Here is a 24,376-nt window from a genome sequence, read left to right as displayed (position 1 = left end):
ACTGAAGTAGAATAGGTTTTAGAACAGCAATCTACAAATACATATAGGAAACATTAATAAGTCACTACAGCCAGCTGATATTTATACAAGACTTTTCATGAGTTCTAGAGAAATTAAAACACAAAGTTGCAAGACTAACTGGAGGTGTAATCAGTCACCAAAATTGGTGTTGACACCGCAGGAATAACTATTTCCCCATTTTTTATTTTATTCTTTCTTTAAACAGAGGCCTTAGGAGTATCCAGGAACTACCAGCAGGACTTACTTCCACAGTGTCCAAATTGGTTGAAATCATAACTAAAACCAAAACTAACAGGTTATATGGGTACACCAGGAAGAATTAATCCAGCTTTTGTGGAAAAGTCATGGTTCCAACTAGTCTTAAAAAACCGCCAAAAGCCAACAAAACACCACACCGAAGAAGCCACCTACAACCAAACACAAAACTAAGCTGCCACGGAGAAAGTCCTCTCAGATTACTCAGGGTTTAGAAGACCAGAGAAAGGATAGCAATTGATCATTTCCAACAGCAAGAAAGTAACAGAGGACTCCAGCAGAATCTATCTACTCTTTGCCATATTCATAAACGAGGAAGTCATTCTGGAATAAACAGTTTGCTACGAATATAAAATTATTCAGTGGGGAAAGGTATGTGAAAGAGTGGGATATTATGCGGACACAAATACGAATTAGTTTGAAAAGGAAGCAGATGAATTAAGAATACATTCACTGATGTCTGTTAAACATGACAGCCTAAATGCAACTGCTGGCTCATAATGTACTTAACTAACTGACTCAGGGCAGCTGGAGGATATTCAAAAGATATCCAAGCCAGTTTCTTGATCTTGTGCACCTACTGCTGGGCCTCTGTACAGGCTAGACTGGTATTTCACATCAGTTGGCTAGTTTGGTTTTTTCCATCCAATGAAAAGCACTGGCTGAAAGTCAAAACCAGGTAAATTCCAACTAGACACATGATTCAAGTTATTAAAACAGTGGAAGTTAATCACTTACACAATATAACAAACATGTTAGGAGCTTCTTAAATCACAGAATGTTTTGAATTAAGATAGACTTTTTTTTTTCTAAATCCCAGCAAATATCACAACAGTATGCTCTGATTTCCAAATAACTGGATAGGCAACAGCATCCAGACAGTAAAGCCAAATTTCAAGTATACAATGGGCTATGAGGAGGAATGGAATTATTTTAACTATTTTGATAGTTGTACTTATCTTGGGTTGTTCGCTTTGCTAAACGCAGGCAGTAAGATAAAATGCTGAGCATGACCTAGTTTCAAGTAGGAAGGTATAAAAACAGTACAACCTAAGTTATAGTACAAGTAAATAAATGGACAGCAAATCTAATTATCTGAATTATCCAAAATCTAGAAGTATGAGGACAGGCTAATATTTACTTCCACCACTATTCGTGGTGCTCTCATTTGACCTTTTAAGTTAAGTCCTTTTCAAAATGAAGTTAAGATATTGCTGCATTTCAGAAAAAAAAAAAAAAAAAAAAAGTTGAGAGCAATACCTTAAGGCAATTATGAGATCTAGAATTTTGAGTATGTTAAATCACCTTTGTAAAGTTCTATTTAGCCTCAGGAGAGGAGTAGTTGCCCTGTGCATGTAGAACAAGCCCAGAAATTTCTACTTGTCTGTACCTGCAGGTAAAGAATTCAGTAATTCAGTCTGGTGACTAGCTACTTCTCCCGATTAGATAAGCCTAAAGAAACTTGGTATACATATCCCTGTAGTAGTTACAGTACAGCCTGCATATCCCAAGTTCTGGTTTGGCAATTAATTTGTCTAGTACAACCTGGTTTTCCAGTTGACATTATCTAACAGTGGTAAGAATCTTGGAAGTCACACAACAAATTATATAAGAATGCAATTTACAAGCAACATGCCTCATCTGTAGGGAAAAAACCCTCATTGTTGTGGAGGATGAGGCTGACATCTTCCTCTTAGGTGATGTCAAAAATCTAAATCTTTTACAGAAGAGAGGACTTCTAACTGCCATTATCTCCTTTTCTAGCCTTTCTACCTACGCTGATTTGTAGATACGATTAGCTTCAGTCCAATGCATTGTTGCAGATGGTGAGGAACCTTTCGAAAAAAAATCTCCTTGCTCTGTAGTTTGGTTTATTCATATTCTAATTGTCCCATTTCAAACTGGGACTACTGTCATGGGAAGCTGGGCTATTAATTTTAGTCTGTCAAATTTGTGTATCTCAGTAATTCTATAAGAGAATTTTTTTGAAGGTATGTTGGGCAAACATCACCTAAAAACTAAATACTGGAAAACTCATGGAAAGCAGGGTAGCACGTAGTACTAGCACAGCAAGACTTTAACACGCCAGCAGAAAATGACACCCCTGCCTACTAATGAAATGGATCATAATGTGACATGTAATACACAGAAATCAAACAGGTGTGACTACACTGAGTAGAAGTCTTATAATCCAGTCCTTCAGTTTGTGGAGTGTATTACTGAGATTTATAAGGATTCTTACAGTTGCAGCTTCAGAGGAAAGACATAACTGCGTGCTGGCCATAAGCAACACGCGGGACTACAAATTTCATGACAAATTGATATGTTACTATTTGAGGCAGGAAAGTTCAATGATCCAGAGGTTTTTGCTGTTCAGCAACATGCTCACAATGGCAATCCAATAGCAAAAAAAGGCATTTTAAACAAACTCATAGCAAAAGTATACATTAGAAGTACATACAGTGAAGGTTAATAGAACAAAGTCTGAAGCTCAATCAGACCAGGAAGAATAATATTCCTAATGCTTTCCTATTGATCAGGATGGATCTCATTTAATACCTTCATTCCTTACGCCCTCACTAAACTAGTTAATTCCAGAGCCGTAAATTTTTTTGATTAAGAAACATCATTAGTGATGTTTAATAAAACCAAGAAAAGGACAAAAGAGAGAATGATGCAAAAGCCAAGGAGAAATGTTGGAAAAGCAAGGCTTTCCTGAAGAATCCTTTGTTCAGTTCCTGTTCCTTTTGATGTTTTTCTCTGGAAAAATGTCCAAGAAGAGAAAAATAATCAGTGTCACTAATGAGCTTGTCCACTGCTCAGGATAATATCCCTAGATTTGTAGGGAAGTGAGTTTGAATATAGAGTGCTAAATCCTTCTTTTCTCCACAGAAAAGAAGAACTCTTACCAGTACGTTTTTCCTCCAAGTTAACTTTGGGTAGGACTTCCTTTCAGATAAATGTGATTAGAAATTCAATTTGATTACCAATACCATTGTGATGTATACATGACAAATATTTTGCATTTCCTTGTTTGGGAGGGGTGACAGAAAAGATGAATTTTAGTCCTGTAACAGTTAAAGTCAATAATGTCTGTAGTGTGCCATGCCATGACCCCGAGTAACGACATTTAAGCCCAATAATATTAAATTAAAAAAATAAAAATCAACATTTTCTGAGGCAAGATTTCCCTAGCATTCAATTTAAGACAGTCCAACTTGAAGAAAAAAACCAAAACATGAAAGCCAGTGAGAAGCAATTTTGCAGATTCATTTGTGATGGATCCTGTGTGTAATTTAAGTTACACACTTCATACTCTGTGATTTTCAAATGTCCTTCCCAACATTAGTCTCTGACAATCTGTAGGGTGCATAATAGCAAGCTTACTCTATGTATACCATCCATAGCAGAGCAACAGAAACCCATTTCCTAATAATCCATCAATACAAGAAGATGGTGAAGAATTTACAACTGTTGTTTGAGAAGTGAGGTATGCTGATTTTGAATTCATTTATATACAGTTCTGTTATGATTTGTTGAGGGACCATAAAAAGACTGTCTTTTGTTACCGTGAGAGAAGGAAGGATTTCTTATTCATCACATTGATGAAACTGGTGCCACTTTATCAGAGACATTCAGGTATTAAATCCACTTTTTACTTCAGAGTTTAGCAACAAGCACTATTTTTTTTTAAACCGGAGAAGGAACCAAACTCTACTGCATAGTAGTACTTGAAATGTAGCAGAATTTACTGTAAGATCTTCCAAAATGAAAAAAACCCCAATATTAATAAAACACTTCTGCACATTTAGGGTACTAATAAAGCAAAGTCCAGCATTTCTAAACCCACTTGTAACATCTTCATTTTATTCTGTGTATACTGAAAAACTAAGTTATAATTGAATACAGAGGTTTTTTAAAGTGTACCTCAGTGCACACAGGTTTATACATACATACTTACAGACTTAAAATTCTCAGTCAAGACTTTCTGACATACTTTACATTTCCAGAGAGAATATGCTCCTGTAATATATCCTGAAATAAGGAACATTTCAGACTTATCCCCAACTGCTTATTGTAGCCAGCCAGGCTGTTTTAAGACTCAGTAAGAACTATTAGAATTTTAAATTTTAAACTTATAGAATTTTGCATTTTAAAATTTCAGGTAAGGAAACACTCTGGAACCATCAGCTGCTGGACTAAAGGCAACTTTGTGGATAGAAAATAAGACCCACTAGAAACTCAGAACACTTGGAAACTTCACTTTTGCATCACCACCTAATTATCATCAGCCACTATCCCACAGCCAGGCAGCCACAGATGAACCAAGAGTATCATGTGCAATTACTCTGACAATTATTTTTGCAATATAGTCTCAGTTCGCCCAGGTACCTTCTCTCCACTATTTCCTCAGCACTGCTAGTCATGCTATTCCTTTTGCTCATTTTCTTTCCATTTCCCCCTCAGTAAAACTTATCACCAATATTTCTTTTTCTTATTAATTTGTTATTTTGCCATCTTCCTCTTACATCCCCATAAACAAAACAAATCCAATCCAAATAAAGAGACATACTAGTTATCAGATCATTTACTTCAATGATTTACTACCTTTCTTCATTAGTTTGCATCTCTAATGTAGTGCTTGAGACATGGAATACTGTTTTAGGAGCTCGCATGGTGGGAACTTCAATCATGTTTTGAAACCTATGATACTACAGGAATACCAACATTAAAAAAAAATTAACCAGTAAAAAAACCCTCAAAATTTCAATTATAATCAGATCATAAAAGAATCCCTGTATGACGCCAGGTGTTCTAGTTAAGAGGCTCTTCAATCAAGGAAGCACAATCTTTATTTTGCTATAGCTGCCTATAAATCCAAAAGGGAGATGTAAACATACATACACTAGACTAAACAATGGCTAAATAGCAGCCACTATTCACTCTCCCACTCACACATACCATGCAAGTCTGTGGGAAAAACTTACAATTGAAGCTAAGGAACTCAAGTAAAGTTTTCTGAAAATAACCCAGAGCTGACAAGTCAGTAGGAGGGCCTGGATGGTTTCAAGACACAGTTTTTAACCAAGGCTTGGACCTCCAACTGTTTTTTTAGTTGTTTTTTTTTTCTGTGCCCTTTTTTTTTTTTTTTAAACAAAGATTTAGATCCCATCCTTGGCTAAATTACTTATAAATTAATCAAATTAATTACTGAGTGGATAAGCAAGACACTGGACATGACAGAGTGAATGTCAGCCAGCCGACACGGTCTATGTTGTTTTAAAGAAATGCATCATTGTGGGTTTTAACAGATCTGTAGGGCACAAACACATTAAAAGACTAAAATAATAGTTCTCCCAGAACACTGAGTAATGTATGCATGTACATTTTGAGATTTTGGTTTTCTAGATTATAACAGAGATTATTAACTGCTGAAAATTACATTTCTGCCAGCTTTAATTTTTGTTTTGATACATTGTTTCTTGCACTCCAACAGGTACTGAATTTAGCATCTAAGATCTCTGTAAGCATATATGCAATTTTGTGTAAAAGGTTTGATTGCTCTCAAAAATAATGCTCACATACATAAAAACTATGGAAGTCTTATTTGTGTAGTATTGAGATCTTCCAGTCAGCAAACTTTGAAAGACTGTTTTTGAAACCTCTGGAAATAAAATCTACCTGGGTGCATAGATACATAGCTAACTTGCTAACATTTTTGTCTTCCTAAAGCTGAACAGCGGTATTAATACAGACTTGCACTGAGTAACAAAGAGGGAAGAAAAGTAAGCTGAGTAAAATCTATTTTCATGCAGCTTTACAAACTGTGTTTAAATTCAGCTAACTTCTATATTTTGTTAAGCACAGGTAAGCATGATGTATACGTGTCCTCATGTACTTTTTTTGGTTACCACTGGCACTACGTTTAGCATCCAAAACCCTAGACACTGAGAAGTTTAGAGCATTTTCTATTAACAGTCCCATACTTTTCTAAATTATATACTGCATATCTCATATTCTGCAAAATATAAAACCATCACAGATGTGTGCTAAGAACTAGTTCCAAAGTAAAAGGAAACTTTTTAATTAAGGAAACATTGACTTTTATGGTTGCAAATCAGAAGAGCATTTTACTAAATGCTTAGCCTGTAGATTATGCTTCTTTAATTCACAAATTGACTGTACTAGGTCACCTTTGAGTAATGGAAATCTCTGTTTAAACATTTTTTTGGCAATGGGCACAAAGCATTAGATCTCATTTCCAAGACTTACCAGCTGCGTTTTGTCATTAACATTTATTAACAATCTAAGATATGGCTTTCAGCGTCTAATCCTCACTACACAAATGTTTTGTATAGTTCTCTAGAGAGCTTTGGTGTGACAAATTACTGGCACAGATTACAGCCCTGTGGCTATTCACCAGAGGCAATGCAAAATTAACATGGTACTAATCCAATTTAAACAAGAAATTGGTCAAACTATGCACAATTGCACAAATCATCTGAACTAAAGCAAATCTAGAATTCCTAAAGCAACAGTTTCCAAATTCATATATAAAACACAGTAAATGGTTTTTGATCAGCTCTGCCTCAACTTTTATTTGGCTCTTTAAAGTCACTTAAATCCTTTATCAATAGACTAAGTATAAGATGAAGCACAGGAGTATAAAAACCACAAGAAACTAGTTTGATAGTGTTTGTTCTGTAGTAGAAAAGTTTTAGGTAGCATAATTCACTGTACATGCCAACTTAGTTTATGTTTCAGACTTTCAGCAAGAGGCTCAGCTGAAACCATCTACATATGTTACTAAATCCAGATAGTCAGGTCTATGGTGATGAAATCTATAATAAAAATCTGGTAGTGATATGAATCAGTGTTAATCCGGCAAGCAACAATCTTCTCTTTTATTCTACAGGAATTTTTAAATACGGCAGTAAAGAAAAAATGGCCTGGACATTTCATGGCTGCTGAAGAAAACTTAATCAGAGAGATAAGACTTATATTCCTCCTTCTATCATCTTGTCAAGCATCGATGTTTCAGAAATTAGGATGACAATTCTTGACTCCTTTTATCACTAGGCAGAAAAGGACCAATTTGAAGACAGCAAATAAAGATGAGTTTTTAAGTACTAATAGTGATTATACAGCACATTCACTCTCTTCAAGGAGAAATACAGATTAAAAAAAGTAATTATCAGTTAGGAGAGGGTGGGCTTAGGTTCTTACTCTCCAAAAACTAAATACTCTAGCAGTAAGAATGAAGTAGGAACTATAATCCTTAAAAAAAAAACAAAACAAAACAAAACAAAGCCACTTTTTCCTCAGTCAGGAAGTAGGTGTAGCTACAGGTAATAAACAGTTACTAAACTTGAATTCTGAAGCTTTATATCTGTGTCAAGGTTTGTTCAGCAACAGGGATTAATGATTTACTAATTTGTTTGTCAAGGCTGATGGAAATGCTCACCATTCTTAAGTATGCTGTTTAGCTAATGTTTACAGTAAGTCATGAAAGACAGGCAATGACAGAAATCATGGAGGCATATGGATTCAGCGAGGGTGAAGCTGCTACTCCTGCAAGTTTGAACTGAGTATTTTCAAGGCATATGTTGTCTAAGACTGGGTCTGATTCTATCTCAAACCACTCAAGCAGAAAACATCACAAGCAAGAAAGCTGTGGGAGGAAGACAGACCAAGCTCTGCAGAGGCAGGATGGTGGACTGTTTTTCAAACCTTGCTTTCCTCGGCAACTGCAACTACCCCTGCAACCACCAGAGGGGCCCCTGAGGGACAAAGCTCTTGATTATGCAAGTGCGAGGTAGCCCTTGATTGACAGCACCCCCTCGAAATTTCTGGAACCCCTGACTGTGCAAACGTGAGCTAGTCACCACCTCTTGGGTAGTCCCAGACTGACTGGACCCTATAAAAGGTGAGCGCATATGCACACCTTGGTCGACCCACCACCTGAGGACCTGAACTGCTGAACTCCAGGTGAAGACGTCAATGTGGGATACAAAGGGTGGTGAAATCCTCTCCTTTTTCTATCTCAGCTTTTCTTTTCTTTCTTTCTCTTTCCTGTCTCCTTCTTGTTCTAGGTTGTTTAAGATAAGGAATTGATATCAGTACTGCCTATTACTTAATAGCATCTTTACACCTATGGCTTCCCATTGTCCTTGTTAAGGTAAGGAGTTGCCATTGATACCAAAGCCTCCATGCCTGCAGTGTCTGTTCATTGTTGATGAGTGTTAGGTTAAGGAGACAAAAAATAAACAATTTTTGTCTTGAACCATTCCTCTGAGTCACATGTGCGACCCCACTGCCTTTTTGCAGCTCTGCCAAGCAGAGAGCACCCTCTTGGGGGATTCAAAAGATTCACCTTCCCCACCACCCACCACATGGGACAGGACATATGTGTATGACTATATATACATACCCACACAAGCTCTGTTAAAAAACAGCAGTAAAAAAGCATGCCACATTAGTATGAGATTAGGATTTCCAAAATCAGGAGAAAGTTTCACTTCCAGTTTAAATTTTCTGCAAGTTTACTTCATTTTACAGCATTCAGCAAACCTTAAACCATTGTTTCTAAAATCTAAGATTTTTAATCTTTGATCTTCATTCATTTTACAATTAAAATACAGAACAGTTAGGACTGTGACTGACCAAGATGGCTGGGACAAGAACAAAATATTTTCTCTGGAAGTGCTGACTGACCATTATAGAGAATGAAATTAATAAAAATGCTTTCCATTTTTAAATCATGCCTGCTTTTAACTTTGCCAACCTTCTTTGCAGACCTGATCCTTGGTCTTTTCTGAGGTCAATGTCAAACTCAAATCAGTTTTGCTGTTCCATTTTTGTAAAAAGCATAGCTCAGAGCTTTAATTTTGCAAAGACAAACACTAATAAAAAGAAAACTGCCAGTAGTTAACAGTAATTATAAATAGATTCCAACACTACGTTAACTTGGTTGTCTCATGTGACAAAAGAAAACCTGCATACCTGTTTTAACCTTGCAAGTTCTTTCAAAGCCCTTGTCCATTGTTGTTTGTAGTGGAGCTTTGACTTGGTAGCTGACTCTAATTTTCTTTCAAGTTCAACCTAAAAGCAATTAAAATCATATCAGCTGAAGCAATAACAGCAGTAACAATCACTGAAAGATGTATATATACAAAGGGTCTGGTTTAAGAAAAGTGTTTATGTAGTGTAACATACAACATCATCTAAAGCTGTTATATAATATAACATAAATATTATGGCACATGAACATTTTCTTGTTTAAAATATAGCCTTATTTTTATTGGATAGCCATCTATACAAAAAGAAAAAGATTAGTTTTTAGCACTAAATCTGCTGACGTAACCTTTAAATTTAACATTCTCAAATTAGCACACACCCCCTTTTTTTTCTTCTTCAAAGTAAGATTATAAACACTAATTTAACAGAAACACTGATGGATAAATCTTGCCTTTAAAAAGCGTGTAGATTTTTTTTTTTCTTTCCTGTAGCTGATGGAAGATATGTGCTACATCCTTTTCTCTGAAATAGATATCTGTTCAAACCATTCCTTAAAATTTATGTATCTAGTATGAATCTTTGATCTTACTGCCTAAATGTATCTTTGAAAAAATGCTACATACTAAAAAAATTAATTGTATTCTGTGCAAAAAAATTTAGTATTAAAAGACAAATGAAAACAGTTATGAAGCACATAGAATACAGTAACCTGAAAAATGAAGCATTTTTAATTAACAACTGAGGCAATGATATTTGCTTTTAATCAGACAAATATTATTTACCATTAATTTTGTGAAGGTCTTAATGCACTGATTTTTTTTTAAATCTAACAAAAATAGCCAATCTAAAAATATTTAAGCTAAGAGCTTAAAAAGTCTGTAGAGATAGAAACATATTTTGAATCATTTGCTTGCATTATTAGAAGTCATTCAAACATACAGTAACATGCAAACGGGCCATATAACTGAGTGAATTTTATGCCAAGAAACCTGGTCCAATCTTTTTCAGTTTATTCGGTCAACAATTTGACTTAAACCTCATAATAATTCTGAGCATAAAATGCCCATATCTGTGGTTTTCATTAAGCAAATATCCTCTACTAAAGGCATGTATGGTTTCTAAGAAATCAATTTACGACAGTGATTCCATTCCACTGATAAGTAACACAATCTCTTTTCAGAAATACTTAATAAAAAAAACAGTGCACATAATGGAATGCCAGTCTAAATTAATTCTCACAAGAAAATCTTCATCCTTATTTAGTTTTATAAACAGAATGCTCAGAGTCCCCAGCATAAATCATGATGGTAGCAATTTAAATATATAGGTCAGGTTTTTTCCTGCCTTAGTCTCTAACACTGCTGCTTCCTCTATAGAAATAAGGCCACTCAGCCTTATTTGTGTCTGAGTATTTAAAGTCTGAAGAAATTGTTGGAAAAAGCCAAACAAAATGGACAAATTAACCAGTTTATCATGCAAGTTTATTCTGCATCTCCCTTATCAGTGAATGGACCACTGTGACAGTTTTTATAGACTAGAAAAATCCAAGATACCTTTTCTAAAGTAAGAAGATTTATTTCTGATTGTAGCTGGATTTCTGGTTTGCTACTTTGCTGTTCTTTGTATTGCTGGAACTCCTTCTCCAAAATTTTATGCTTATTTTCTGCTTCATAAAGCTACATTAAAGATATCAAGATATAATGCAAGTTAGCAGAAAAACCCATTCACAGACAAAGAATTAGGTTACAGAACTTAAGTTACTCCTTAGTCCCTGGAACAAACATCTTATGGTCAATTATCCGACATAAAACAGACACTGAAAGCTACACATTCATAATTAATGTTTTCTTAATGATGGCATACAGTAATGTTTTAATAGGAAGAATTTTAAAGAGGATCTTTGCTCAGTACTAGAAAGAAAAAACAAGTCTGTCCTCATATATGGAAGATCAAGAATTATAAACACTGCTGTTCACATTTCTAAAATGACTTGCAGAAGAAACACAGGAAACAAAACTATTTAGATTTACACACATCTTTTAAAGAAAGCCAACAGTGTTATCTACTATATGAAGTTTTATTACTTACTCAATTTCACCAGCATGACTTGTTTAGGAACGTCTGGAAGAAGAAACAACTAATACTTTGTACAGCCAAATAATGATTTAGAAGAAAGGCTCAATGTGACTAATGACTTAATGTACCTCTGTCCTACTGTGTACTTCCATGGTCTCATGAAGATTTTGTAGAGAGCTTTGCTTTTCATCTTAAAATGGCCAATTTGAAAAATGATACTAATACACAATTACTTTGCTACAAAGAAAATAAGTCAAATGTTTAACAGCATTTTTTCATTACACTGTATTAAAAATAAGAATTTTTTATGTTTTCTAAGAGTAGCTTACATACTTCTTCTGTTAAATGTTATTCACCTATAAATACCTTAATACACCTGATTGAACTGATGCATTCCATCACACAATATGATCTCAAATGCTGCACTTGTATTTATGACGAACTACTTAATGCAAGTATTTCCATGAATTGTATCCAGCAAAATACTGGGTGAAAATGCTTCAGAAAATGCATTTCTCTTTCAAAGCCTACAACTTCTTCTATTAGTACATCAATATTTTAATTCTTTGGATCTCCTAATTGGGCTCCTCTATTTTTCTTCCAAAACTTCGCTTTTTGTGTCTATCATTTTTACAGCATTGATGTGAGAAAGCAAAGATGCTTCCTAATGAGCCACACAAAAACGTGGTTCACTGCAGTTACTTCTCAGGTATAACTGCAACAGCCAACTTTGACAAAAGATACTATTGTTCCTCACCTTTCCATTTTTACCAATAGCAGACATACAGACATGACACCTATAACAAAGACAGTAACTAATTTCTTTAGCTATAAAAAATGCCAGGTCTCCCTAGAACTTCTACAATAATGTTTAATTTGTTGTTTGATTCTGAAAACACTTTCAAAAATTGAATTTCTCATGAGACCTCAGGTTGTGGACTGTTAGGGAACTGCACAGATCACACAAATAAAGCACAACTTCCTTATTCAGGAAGTAAGAGTGATGTTCTTTAAGGTGGATGCTTCAAGGATATCCTCTTGCACATAGTGGGCCTTACCTCCAAACAAGTCAGACAATTAGAGAACTCTACAATTCAAGTGTGAAAATTATGTATTGACACATCTCCTTAAATGGTAAGGAATAAGTCAAAGCATACTGTTTAGAACTACTATAATTTACTCCAGAACATTCCTTGTTAAAAAAACCCAAAACACACAAACAAAAAACCCAGACTCAAAAACGTAAAAGAAGAGGCCCATCAGAACTGGTACCAACAGGAATTTTCTGCTTGTGCACATTACAATAGGGAACCATCCTACAGAGAGACTCCAAAGCAAACAAACAAAACCCCACCCCACACCCAGCAAAGCAAAACAAAAAAGATTGTCTTATGCAAAATACGTGGTAACAACCACCTCATACTGAAGCATGAGGGAGATTCAGAATAGCAGGAACAGCACAAAGAAGGACAGACAGGATGATCAGCTGGAAGGAATGGCCTTCATACAAAGACAAGACATAGCAGGGCTCGTGTTTGGAAGAGACAGTATGACAGACAACTAAGCAACCACGAACGGTATGTAGCACAAGCACTAAAGGATTCTTCACAATTATTAAGCAACAAGCTTAATGTGAACAGAAAGAAGTTTTTAAGTATACAACACATAATTAAACTTTAGAACTCACTGCCACAGGATGTTGCAATGCTAAAAATAGAAATACTTTTTAAAAGGGATCAGATGAGTTCATGAAGAATACTTTCACTGACGGCTAGTAAATACAAAATGCTGCCTCTGGCTAAGGGTACCTGTAACTCTTGATGGCATTGCTGGATATACCAAAATTTTATTTTCTCATTGTCCCAGTTCTTATTTTCTTGCTCTCTAAATCCAACCATTGCTGCAACAGAACACAGAACTAACTAGATCTTTGGTCTGATACATCTGTTCTGAACAGGAAAAAATAAAGTGATAGTGATGGTATTGCAACCTAGCTAAAAAAAAGTTACTGAGTCAAAAGAATGAATTTGGAAGATGTGGCCTAGGTGGTGGCATTTGGCCACTTGAGGCTGAAGAACTTAACTTACAACTTACAAATTGGCTATCTTGTCTGGACTGATACAGCATTGGTAGGTGCCCACAACACATCTACGATGCAGAAGTGATCCACTTACCTCTTTAAAGAGGATTGCATTCTGCAGTTTGAAACTACTCATCTCAATTTAATGATTGTTCAGTAGAACTGCCAAAATTAGCATCTTCTAGATTAGCAGCATTTTTTGTACTTATATTTTAAAAGTTCACTGTACTGTGGTTAACATATGCTGACTTGAAAAGAAGTAGGTTAATATCAGTGTTTAATATTAAACTAAAAATCCCCCCCAAAACCCAGCACGACTCTTCCTAATACAAAAATACGCGTTTGGCTGATACAGTTCTTTAACTAGTCAAAGCTATGGTGGGATTACCACTATCACATATCATAAATGAAAAGCACCAGAGCAAGCAATTCATCTACACATGCACATTACTAAGATTTAATCTACTTAACAACAAATTGTCTAATATTGTGACTGCTCAAAAAACCTAGTACTAACTTGTAGAATTTTACAGTATGCTTTAACAGTCAAGAAAAATAGCTAGACTAGCCTTGTCATTAGTGCAAAAGCTATCTTCCAGGACAAAAGAACGTGGTCTAGATTTTCTCAGTTCAATGAAACTACAACTTTCTGAATAGAAGGTCACAATAACAAGATAATTCCCCCCCCAACTCCCTCCTCAATAAGGATAATAGAAATACTCTTTTGCAATGGAAGAAAAAAATGGACAGCATAGTCAACCTACCTGGATGTTTTGCTAGATGTTAATTGCTAACAATTTATTAAGTTACTGAAATGTATACTACTGTTCAGGTTCCACATGTACATTTGTAATTGCAGTTTTATCTTCAGTGTTAAAAAAAAAAAAAGAACCAAAACCAAAACCACTGCATTGCAAACTGGCCCTACTACTGAGCAAGGCTGACGGAGATGGATCCCAGCACATAGCTCACCAAACAATGAAGATAAAATGTTAATTACAAAGTTGCCAGAATGCACTTGGCTCAAACTCATTGCTCAGCTTAGTGTACTTATTTTTAAAAATGGTTACTTAAGTAAATGGTTAAGACAGAACATTTGAGTGTACTTACCTGCTGCTGTGAGCGAAGCTTGTCTTCTTCCAGCTGTTTGATTTTTGACCTTTCTAGCTCAACCTGGTGTGCACATTCTTCTCTGGCTCGCCGCACAGAATCCTGTAGCTCCTGTAGAACTCGTTCATGCTCTGCTTGCAACTCCTTCTTTACTCTCTGAAGCTTAAAAATGAGACATATTTATATTAATCCATAGGTGCAAGACCTTTATTTTAAGAGCCTTTCTTACAACTGTTACTACTATTCATGACAGAAAAAACTGTTACACATTTTAGAAATTAAACAATAGAAATTCCATTGTTATCTCTATGTTTGCTATATACTCTTTTATTGGCTTTCAGTTTAACTAATGACCTGCAAATTACTGTATTTGGGCTACAAATATACTCTGGCTTGACTGTTTTAAAAAACGGTGCTATCTGTATCCCTACTGTACTTTCTATGTGGGATTGCTAAAAGCAAATTTTATATCCACCTTTCTCCTACAAACTAAAAAGCTAAATATACCCCTTAACTGCAGAAACAGTGAAGTCATGGCTACAGCTAAGATGCCTTTAGATCAGTAAGATTGCACTCTTCAAACTGAGCATGTTGAGAGAATTTGTCATTGAGCTAAACAGGAAAACAGTCCTTGACATGTTTGAACTTTCTAGAATGATGTTACTGGCCCAGATAACTGCTAGCTGAATAGAAACCTCTCCAAATAGCCCATTTATCAAACTGTGTAATTGCTAAATGAACCCTACATCATTTTGTCTAGACACTTTTGGAATCCACTGATTTTTACTATCTCTAAACCCTCAAGTCAGAATCTCACTAAATTTAGAGCAAGTTTTGAGACAAACACATATGAGATTCAAAATAAATACTTTTACTCAGACTGAAATGCACTTGGCCAAACCTAATCACCAGATTTTTAGCATAGATAGTATCTGACTTTACATTTAACATTTACAGCACAAACTGCATCCTGATAGCTTGAGATAGCTTGTGTACAGACAAGGACACAGGCTCAACCAGCCAGTCTCTGTGTTGGGAGCTTTCTTAACTTTGTTCACAAGCATTGGAAGGATTGCTATGGTAAAAAGATTAATCTGAGCTACAGGAGAAAAGGGAAAGTTTGTTGGACTGCTAAATCACCACATCTGTTTACCTATATAATTGTGAGTTTGTTCTGAAGTACAAACATAGGCAGTTTATTTTCTTTCTTTCTCTTTTCATATGACTAGCTTCCCTGAGGACTTGCACCCCATTTCCTCATCTTGAGGGTGTTCAGTGGGATCTAGAAACAGTGGTAGTTACTGGTTTCTCCCACATCTTCTTTGGCCCTGTCACTATAAAAAAAAAATACGAAATGGGAACTCTTATCAGATTGCTGGATAACAATGGACAATTGCAGTTTCTCCCAGCTCTCCTTGTTACCTTCTCCTATTTCAATGGTTAATCTAGCAATTATTGTTTGAAGTAAGGCACTCTTGTACACATGCACAATGTTCACGTGACAATACTAAACTTAAAATTGAGATATGCTAATGTTATATAAATGTCTCCACTGACACTGATTCTGTTAAGAATAGAAAATATACAGTTCTGTAATTCTAGCAACCCACTTAAAAGTTCATTGTATTCCCTTTTCAGTAAAAAAGTGTAGTTGTAATAGAACTTGGCTTAAATTATTAGTGCTTCTCTATATATCAGTAGGAATGCGGGCACTTCAGTTCTTATACACAGGTCACAATTGTCTCTACATGAAACCTTAAACCTTAGAGAAATAGCTCACGTAACTGCATTGTTTAAAATCACCAAACACTATTTACCTCTGATTCAGCACTAAAAAGCTGTCGTTCTCGCTTATCTAGATCTCTCAGGGTTTTCTGAAGCTGTTCTTCCAAAACAGTATATTCTGCTACCTAAAAGAACAACAACAACAAAAGAAAAGGCATTTTTTTTCTTGCAATAATGTTTAAGGTGGGTGAAGAATTTACTCTTGCTATGGTATAAAATATTGACAATTTTTGTTTGGAAGTTCACATATAAAACAAATCGCTAGCTCAATGAGGAAATCACAATGGAGAGCCTTTCTTTCTAATAAAATAAAATGCACAGCTGGGCTGTAGAAGTGCTTTTTGACCATGCAAGTGAAAGGCAATTAAAGTTAAAGAGCCCCCAGAGAAAGCAAGCTAACCAAAAGGATTCCTAACAAGTATTCTATGATTAAGGGTTGCTTTTAATTTTTTGCACTGTTGTAGACTAGATGCATGCATACCAGTAGGTGTGAAGACTAACCACAGAACCTCTGTTCTACGTCATACTTACAAAACATCTTGTCAAATTTTATAGTGATGTGAGATTTATAATGAGACTTTCAGCAAGTATAAGAATGAGTTTCCTTACCTTTTTCTTCACTACTGCTTCTCGCTCTCTATCTCTTTTCTTCCATTCTTCTGCAAGTGCTTGCATATGGGCCACTTCCTTCTTTTTAAGCTTTTAAGAGGAGAGAAAGGAAAAAAAAAAAAGGAACAAAACCCCCAAACCAGAAAACCAAATCACAACTGTTGGAAGTGCAACTCTAAAGGAGAGAGTACTAGCAGAACTAAGCCTTGAAGCAAAAGAATTAAAAACTAAGTTTTGTACACTGACTTATATAACTCAAGGTATGATTCTGATAGTGAAAGATATTTCTTACCCTTAAGTATAAAATGCAAAGCCAGCCCAAGTTTGAGAAAGTACCCTAACAGACACAAGATTCTTAGTGTCTTTTTAAAAGAAGCATGCAAATCTAAGAACACCTAGAATGACTTCAAGAGTAGAAACACAGTGATAGATTTGGACTAACAATAAAGAAATGCAGTGTTAATATTTAACATCAATAATCTGAATCTTGAGTATCTACTGTACTTCATAAACAATAAGGGGAAATTGTGAAGGCGGTATTGTGTATTTCACGACCTATTTCAGTCACTTAACAGAAAAGAATTAACCTTCTTCCTTAAGATTATGGAAGATATTTGTGTATATCTGAAGTTTTAATATTCTACATGAACAAAATTTAGCTCTTATTTGAAACAGTGGCAACGTTTAAGAAAAATGCAGTTAGTATTCCTCTCACCAATTCTGTTAAAGCTTCTCTGGCAGTCATGCAGTTTAGAAAACTGAAAGAGTAAAAACCTGATTTTCAAATATGTCCTCTTGCATTTCCTTCCACATTTCTAACTCCAGTGCTGCTTTGTATTCAAGAGTTTCCCGAGGTTCTGGATGATTTTCTGGGGTACGACGAGGCTGAGTACGAGGGACATGCTGTTGTTGACCAGCACCTACACACTGATACAATAACAGTAGATTTTTGACTGGAAACCCAACTTTTCAAAGAAGTGTTCAAGGAAATAGGATAAGATTTATGTAAAATTTACTTGAGATGAATCTGACACCAGAACTTCTTGCATTTTGACAAGCCCGTAGTCTTCCAAAGTGATAGCATATGAAAGCTCTGCTATTCTGTTGCCTGACCTATGAAAAGCATTAGAATGTTATTTTAATGAAAACTGTCTTAAAAATACAGAAAGTGAATTATAAGACAACACACAAAACACCAAAACAGAAGTGCCAATAGGTTCCATGTAAGCTCAGAAACTCTAAACAGTTGCCTAAGTCCGAGCCCAAACACGCTCTACCATGTATATTGTTTTAACTTAGGGACTGATTTATACACCTAGAGTAAGCTTTCTGAATTTAACAGATAGCTTGTCATTGGGAACCTATTTAACTAACAGCTTACTATAATCAACACATACCTGTAACAAGAGAATGATCAAAAATCTTTCTAACAAATATACCTGTTGACTACACGCATTGCTGCTGACTTCATTCTAAGATACTCAATGAACCTCATTAGTCTTGCTTTTTTAAATATTAACAGTCACTTTCTAGTTATCCACACTGTAGTAAGTCACTTAGCATATCATGTGTGGTATGCCATCCTTGGATTACTAAAAAACACATTTCTGGAAGCTTCAGCACAGAGAACTGACAACTTTAAATCCACTTACAGGTTAAATAAAGACCTGCTCTTGTACAGTGAAAAAATGTCTAGGTAAGAAATATTTTAATTAACTAATTTGAAATTAGTTGCAGTTTCTGCTTAAGTAGAAAAGTTTGTCTCTGGCTGTCTCATCTCTAATCATAGACAAAATGTAGTAAACAACAGTGGTTTTCTACACAGATATTAAGAAATATGCACAAATCATGTAACTGAAAGTCATCACTAGTCTAACATGAAAGTACACTGCAGTGTAGACCTGTATTTGGTCAGGAACAAAACTATCATTTCAGTTATAACTACTCAGTGATGCAAAGGCAATTACACAATCACTTGAAGCCTGGAAGCTATAAAATTAGGTATCAAGCAATTTGCAACAAAAGGCTGTAGGAATTAACCATGGCTGTAGTTTTCACAGAAATTCTCTTCCAGCAAATATAAATAGACAACACTAAAATATTTTTTACAAAGGCGCAATCTTCTATGCAGCTGTTTGCAAGGGAAAAAACCAACCCAAATCCAAACATTTGTACTTCACATAATTTAACATAAATTACTGCATTAAATTCTTACAACTTTCTATCAGTCACTGATTAAAAAACAAAACAAGATTCAAGGTTGCGGACCTCAGAAATCTGAGCAATTAAGTCAGTTTAACATATAAGTGTAAAAAGAACATTACACAAACAAGAGCAAAGCTAGAAAGGAATCAGCATAGCAAAATGCAGACCTAATTACATTTTGAGAATGCCATCTAGTGGTTATTTTGTGCAAAACCAGGTTTCATTTTAATGAACTTCCTATTCGTGAAAATCTGAACATTAATGTACATTGAGATCATAAAGTATAAGTCTCTACAGAATCAGGCCATAATGGCTTTCACACAAAAATTCAGAGATCAATTTTCTATCAATTAGGGAGAAGGGGGGTATCCGTCTTTGTGTCAGTATGCTGACACATGGTTTCCTGTGTGTCAAATATAGCATATTTTAATTATCTGTAGGATTAGAAGTTTAAAACCGACCTCAGTCTTAATAGCAATTATATTTATTTCTAAAGGCATAATCAAGTTCCATTATCACAAATTAAAGATGAGGGTCCAGACACTGATTGATAGCACAGTTCACATCTTCAACAATGACACAGAACAGAAGTAACTATAAATTTAAGTTTCTTCATACACTTAAAGAACGTTATTCCTCTGCGTAAATGAACATTTATCTTCAGACACAATATTAACCAATAACCCTGCTCCTTCTGATGTACACAAGGTCAAACGCCTGCTACAGAGTACAAACCTGAAACAGGAAACCTCTCTATTCTCTGGATGTGCATGTCCTCCTAACTTTCACTGAAATCGGTTGCTACTAAAAGCACAGTTCAAACAAACAGTCTTAACTATTTTCTGGAATATCAGCAGCTTTTTGTAACTCTTAAGTAACTTACTCAGGAAAGTGAGTCAATAACATTTTTTCCAATTATTTATTTCTTTACTCTGTCTGTGAAGCTTAGCCAATATCATGATTATATAAAGGTTTATTACTATGACTCTGGTAGTGGTGTGGGGTTGCACAATATGCCTGTGGCAATTTAACTTTTAATCTCTTGGATGCCTATTCCCACCCCATATTGCAGTACTCTGGAGTCTGTTTGCTTATTCAAAAAGGTAAACAGGAACAGCTTGCCCTTTCTCAGGGAAATACTAAACAAACAACTCTACAAAACTTGCTACAAAGTAAGTAATTTTTTAAAATGGTTTTACCCTTGTGCTGCTATGACACTGACTGTTTCATTACAAGTCTGACGCCAGCATTGTTCACCATTACCACCCAAGAAACGGGTTTTTTCCGAAGCCAAAACATTTGAAAGCTGAAGTCTCGCCACTCCTAGAAGTAAGTCTTTAGCTGTTTTATCCTTGTGCCACAATTCAACCAGTAGAGGTAATCTAAAACAAAGAAGTGATTTTAGTGTCAGGCATAACACAAAAGAGGAAGCATTCCTATTCATTTGGGAAAAGGACCTCATGTTCTAAAAGTAACTTCTCATATCAGTGATGGTCACAATTGTCAAACAATGAGATGGGTTTACTGTCTGTCTCACAGAGGAATGAGACTGAATGACTTTGTATCTTCTCCATCGCTTACTCACTTTGGTCATATTATCGTTCCTTTCTCCAATTATTAGAAAGAACAATGCTGCAATGGAAGTGATTGACTGAATAATGTTAATGGACCTAGATCATCTACATTTATAAATACCTATAAATAAATTTTAGTCACTGCCACTCACAGTACATCTCCATCACCTCTTCTTTCAAAATGCCACTATTTTGGTGATGCTTTATTCCACATCTTAATCAGTTATCGAAAGCTGGTGGGAGGGCTGAGAAAATTGTGCCACAGCCCTCAACACTGTACTCGGGTTCCTAGGTACCTGCTGTATTTTCAAAGTTATCAGACAGTCATTGTGTATTAAAAAGAAAAATAAAATACCTATTTCATTTGAAGTAATGCTTTGTTAAAACCATGCTATTGACCTTTAATTTAACAACTTACAGCAACAGCACTTGTTTCTGCAAGCAATGATCCCTGCATAAGTACTCAAGAGATAAAAGCAAGAATTTTAGAGTCCCTGACTTTAAATATAAGTAACAAAGAAACTGGAAGAGCAGTGTATTAAATATTCACTGGCATTAGCACTTTGATTCTTTACTAAATTCTCAAACTGATGATCAAGTAAAAAATTTGAACTTGTGACTGCATTTACAACAAAAAAATAGAAGAAGTGTAATTAAGATAAAAATAATGTGAGTTATCACCTAAAGAATGTATCTTGAAGCTGATGAGGTATAGTTGCAAAGTCAAATGCACAGTAGGACTGTGGAAGAAAGACTTCCATGTTCTTTCTGACTTCTACAGGTGGGCTGGTCATAATAGGCACTGCACTGCCAAAAAATGGGTAAGAGTACCTAATAAAAACAATTAAAAGAAAATCAAATAATAATTTAATAAGTATACTTTTTTCTTATACCTTCTGCAACAAGGAAACCAGTTTAGACATCTTTTACTGAAGCATGACTTGTATTAAAGTTAGTAAAATTTGCACAAATACATTCAACTATAGAATTTAGTTCTCAAATATTCATGTCTTCATTTACTTCAGCACTGATCCAGCTTCATTTATATTTGCTGTTATTTTGACAAAAAAGCTTTAATGACCTGTGTGTTCACAACCATATGAATTAATCTTTTATTAAAATTCTGCAATTATTATATAAAGTGAGGAGAGAAATAGAAAAAAGGAATATTATATTCAGATGTAGATTGCTGCTTAAGAACATTTGTAACTATATTTCAGCAAAGACTGGTCTAACACACAATAACTGATAACTAAGCATACATATACACAGTGTCAGAACTATTTGAAAAATTCAGTCACATTTGAAGAATTTAGGTTTTAATTCCCACAGTTTTAACACTAAAAGAAAAGTCAAATTGTTTTACAAATATGATTTACAATGTGGCCTGAAACTACTCTACTGGAACAATTCAGTGTATGATAAACTACAACAAAGGGGAAACCAAAAGCCTCTTGAACTTCACTTTGCTCAAATTGATGATGCCAGCTGTCAGCTAAGTAACTAATAAAATAAATGCTGCATCAAATGCTGCCACTTATAAATGTTGATACTTCAACTGTTTGTGCAAAACCATTTAAAGAGCTTGATTAGACATGAATGAAATAATGCTCCCAATATAGAGTGAAAAGGCAATTTTTTTACCCTGCAACTTTTCTTAGCATTTATGTGTTTGGATGTTTCTCCTCTTCAGTTTCTGCCATATTCATCACTGACTGCAAAAACTGAAGCGCCTGAAACAGCAAAACCTATTTGTTGTCACTGTTCTGAAAAAAGTTAGTTTTTGGAACGTTATGTGAAAAAGCTTTTTATGTGACAAAATTCCATCCATTGTACGTTGTTTTCCACATACTATTTAATAATACAGCCTATACAGAAAAGCACTAATGATGCAATCTGTATTTGTTGTGTTTTGAACTATTCCAACCCTCTACCCCAAGCCCACCTTTTCATCCTAGGTCAGCGAAAGCTTAAACTCTTAAGATTCATTAACATGAATAGACTTCCTGATGACTAGTTAAAAACATATTGAACCAAACTGTGTCAGAACAACAAATGCAAAGCAAATACAGAAGTGCCTCCACAGCTACAAATATTCAACCCTTTCAAACAGAATCACCATTTAAAGATATGTTTCATCACGTACACCAAAAGGCCCCTAAAGGAAACTAGAAGGCAAACTGTGAAAACTGCTATGAACCAGTAAGTTCACATATGCCATCAATAACTAATATTCCATGAGTAAGAACCTTTTTTTTTTTTTTTTTAAACAACAAAATCATCCCTCTCTTTACAAACTCTTAATCCTATACTCTAGGGAAAACCTAAAACAAAACAAACAAGTTGTCAAAAGAAACTTTCTTTCTTCACTGGCAATGTTAAAAAACCAACCAAACTCCAACCTTATACAGATACTGGTTTCCATACCCTTACTGTCAATTGGTCCTTCACCTTTTTAGTTCTTATTCCTCCAACTTAGCATTCATCTCCCAGCTAACACCTGCTGATTCTCCAAAAGCGATCCCATACTTTTCTTTCATGTTGACATCAGTAACAAACTAATCTCTAAGCAATTGCTCCAGCCTAGCACTAGTAGTTTTCTACTTTTGCTTCAGACACAAAACTCACGTATCCAAAAAGCTTGTCTTTTTTTTAAGTCCACAAATTAATTTAACAAAAAATGCTACTTCTCCCTAGTAAGCTTTGCTTCTTGTATGCAAAGACTATCAAAAAACCCCTGATACTATCTCTCACAATGATAATGCATTTGCTACACTGGTTCTTCACTTTAAGACTAGAATGTACTTCCTTTAGATTCATCATCACACACAAACAAGGCAACCTGTCTCTTATTAAAACACTACAAGGAGTTCTTGGTGGTCACATGGAAAGCTACAGAAATCACTCCTTCGATCATCTGCAAAGGCAGCCAGAAAGTAAGGAGATGAGTAATCCTTTTCCTCTAAGGACTGAATGATGATCTATATTGTCTGAGGTCAGATATTCAAATGAGATTCAATACAAATTACTGTGCAGGTTAAGTGTTACATACTATCTTTAACGCTGTAACGCTCAGAAGTTTAGTGATGAGCCAGATGAACATTCCGAAGTATTTCGCTATTGAAAGTCAGCTACATAAAAGGCATCAGGCAGCATGCTGCCAGCAACCATTCATATTATGAAGGTTTTGTATTCAAAAGAAAAATACTGTTATTACTAAGAATAAGACCAACAAAATAAGCCATACCTTAAAATGCAATTTATTGGAAAACCAACTTTCAGACCACGTAGACTTCGTAAGTCTATTGAAAAGCAAAAATGGTGAGAGGCTGCTGGAATGACAATTTTCTGTGCTGACACAGGCTCAGAAGAACTGGATGCACCCACAGGGTTGGGCTGAGATGCAGCTACTGGACCATTATCAGCTGAAAACACAGAAGAGCATTTGTGCACATTTTTAATAATTTATTCTACCCAAAATAACAAAATATATTAAAGATAGGTCTCACATTTTAAATGCAAGTATAGATAGGTTGCTTCCCCAAGAGATTTCAATTCCTTGTAATATAAGCTAATACTATGAAAAATAGTCACTCTTTGTAAGGTACTGCTTCCAAAGAAAAAACACCAAAACCCCAATAAT

General features: G+C 35.2%; 1 protein-coding gene across 3 annotated transcripts in view; it reads right to left on the bottom strand.

Moving 5' to 3' along the window:
- Window positions 1-24,376, bottom strand: part of CEP120 (centrosomal protein 120) — a 41,737-nt gene that overhangs the window by 4,667 nt on the left and 12,694 nt on the right. For all 3 annotated transcript variants that reach the window (XM_075019596.1, XM_075019594.1, XM_075019595.1), the window contains exons 10-19: window positions 23,981-24,158; window positions 21,415-21,564; window positions 20,359-20,541; window positions 17,971-18,067; window positions 17,729-17,881; window positions 16,955-17,044; window positions 16,378-16,470; window positions 14,561-14,722; window positions 10,848-10,970; window positions 9,280-9,378 (exon numbers count right to left, since the gene is read on the bottom strand). In XM_075019596.1, coding sequence (XP_074875697.1) covers window positions 9,280-9,378; window positions 10,848-10,970; window positions 14,561-14,722; window positions 16,378-16,470; window positions 16,955-17,044; window positions 17,729-17,881; window positions 17,971-18,067; window positions 20,359-20,541; window positions 21,415-21,564; window positions 23,981-24,158 — 1,328 coding nt within the window. The remainder of the gene's footprint in view (window positions 1-9,279; window positions 9,379-10,847; window positions 10,971-14,560; window positions 14,723-16,377; window positions 16,471-16,954; window positions 17,045-17,728; window positions 17,882-17,970; window positions 18,068-20,358; window positions 20,542-21,414; window positions 21,565-23,980; window positions 24,159-24,376) is intronic.

This window comes from Buteo buteo, chromosome Z (genome assembly GCF_964188355.1).
Source record: "Buteo buteo chromosome Z, bButBut1.hap1.1, whole genome shotgun sequence".
Classification (NCBI taxonomy): domain Eukaryota; kingdom Metazoa; phylum Chordata; class Aves; order Accipitriformes; family Accipitridae; genus Buteo; species Buteo buteo.
Note: the sequence above shows the minus strand (reverse complement) of the source record. Positions and strands in the feature narration are given on the sequence as shown.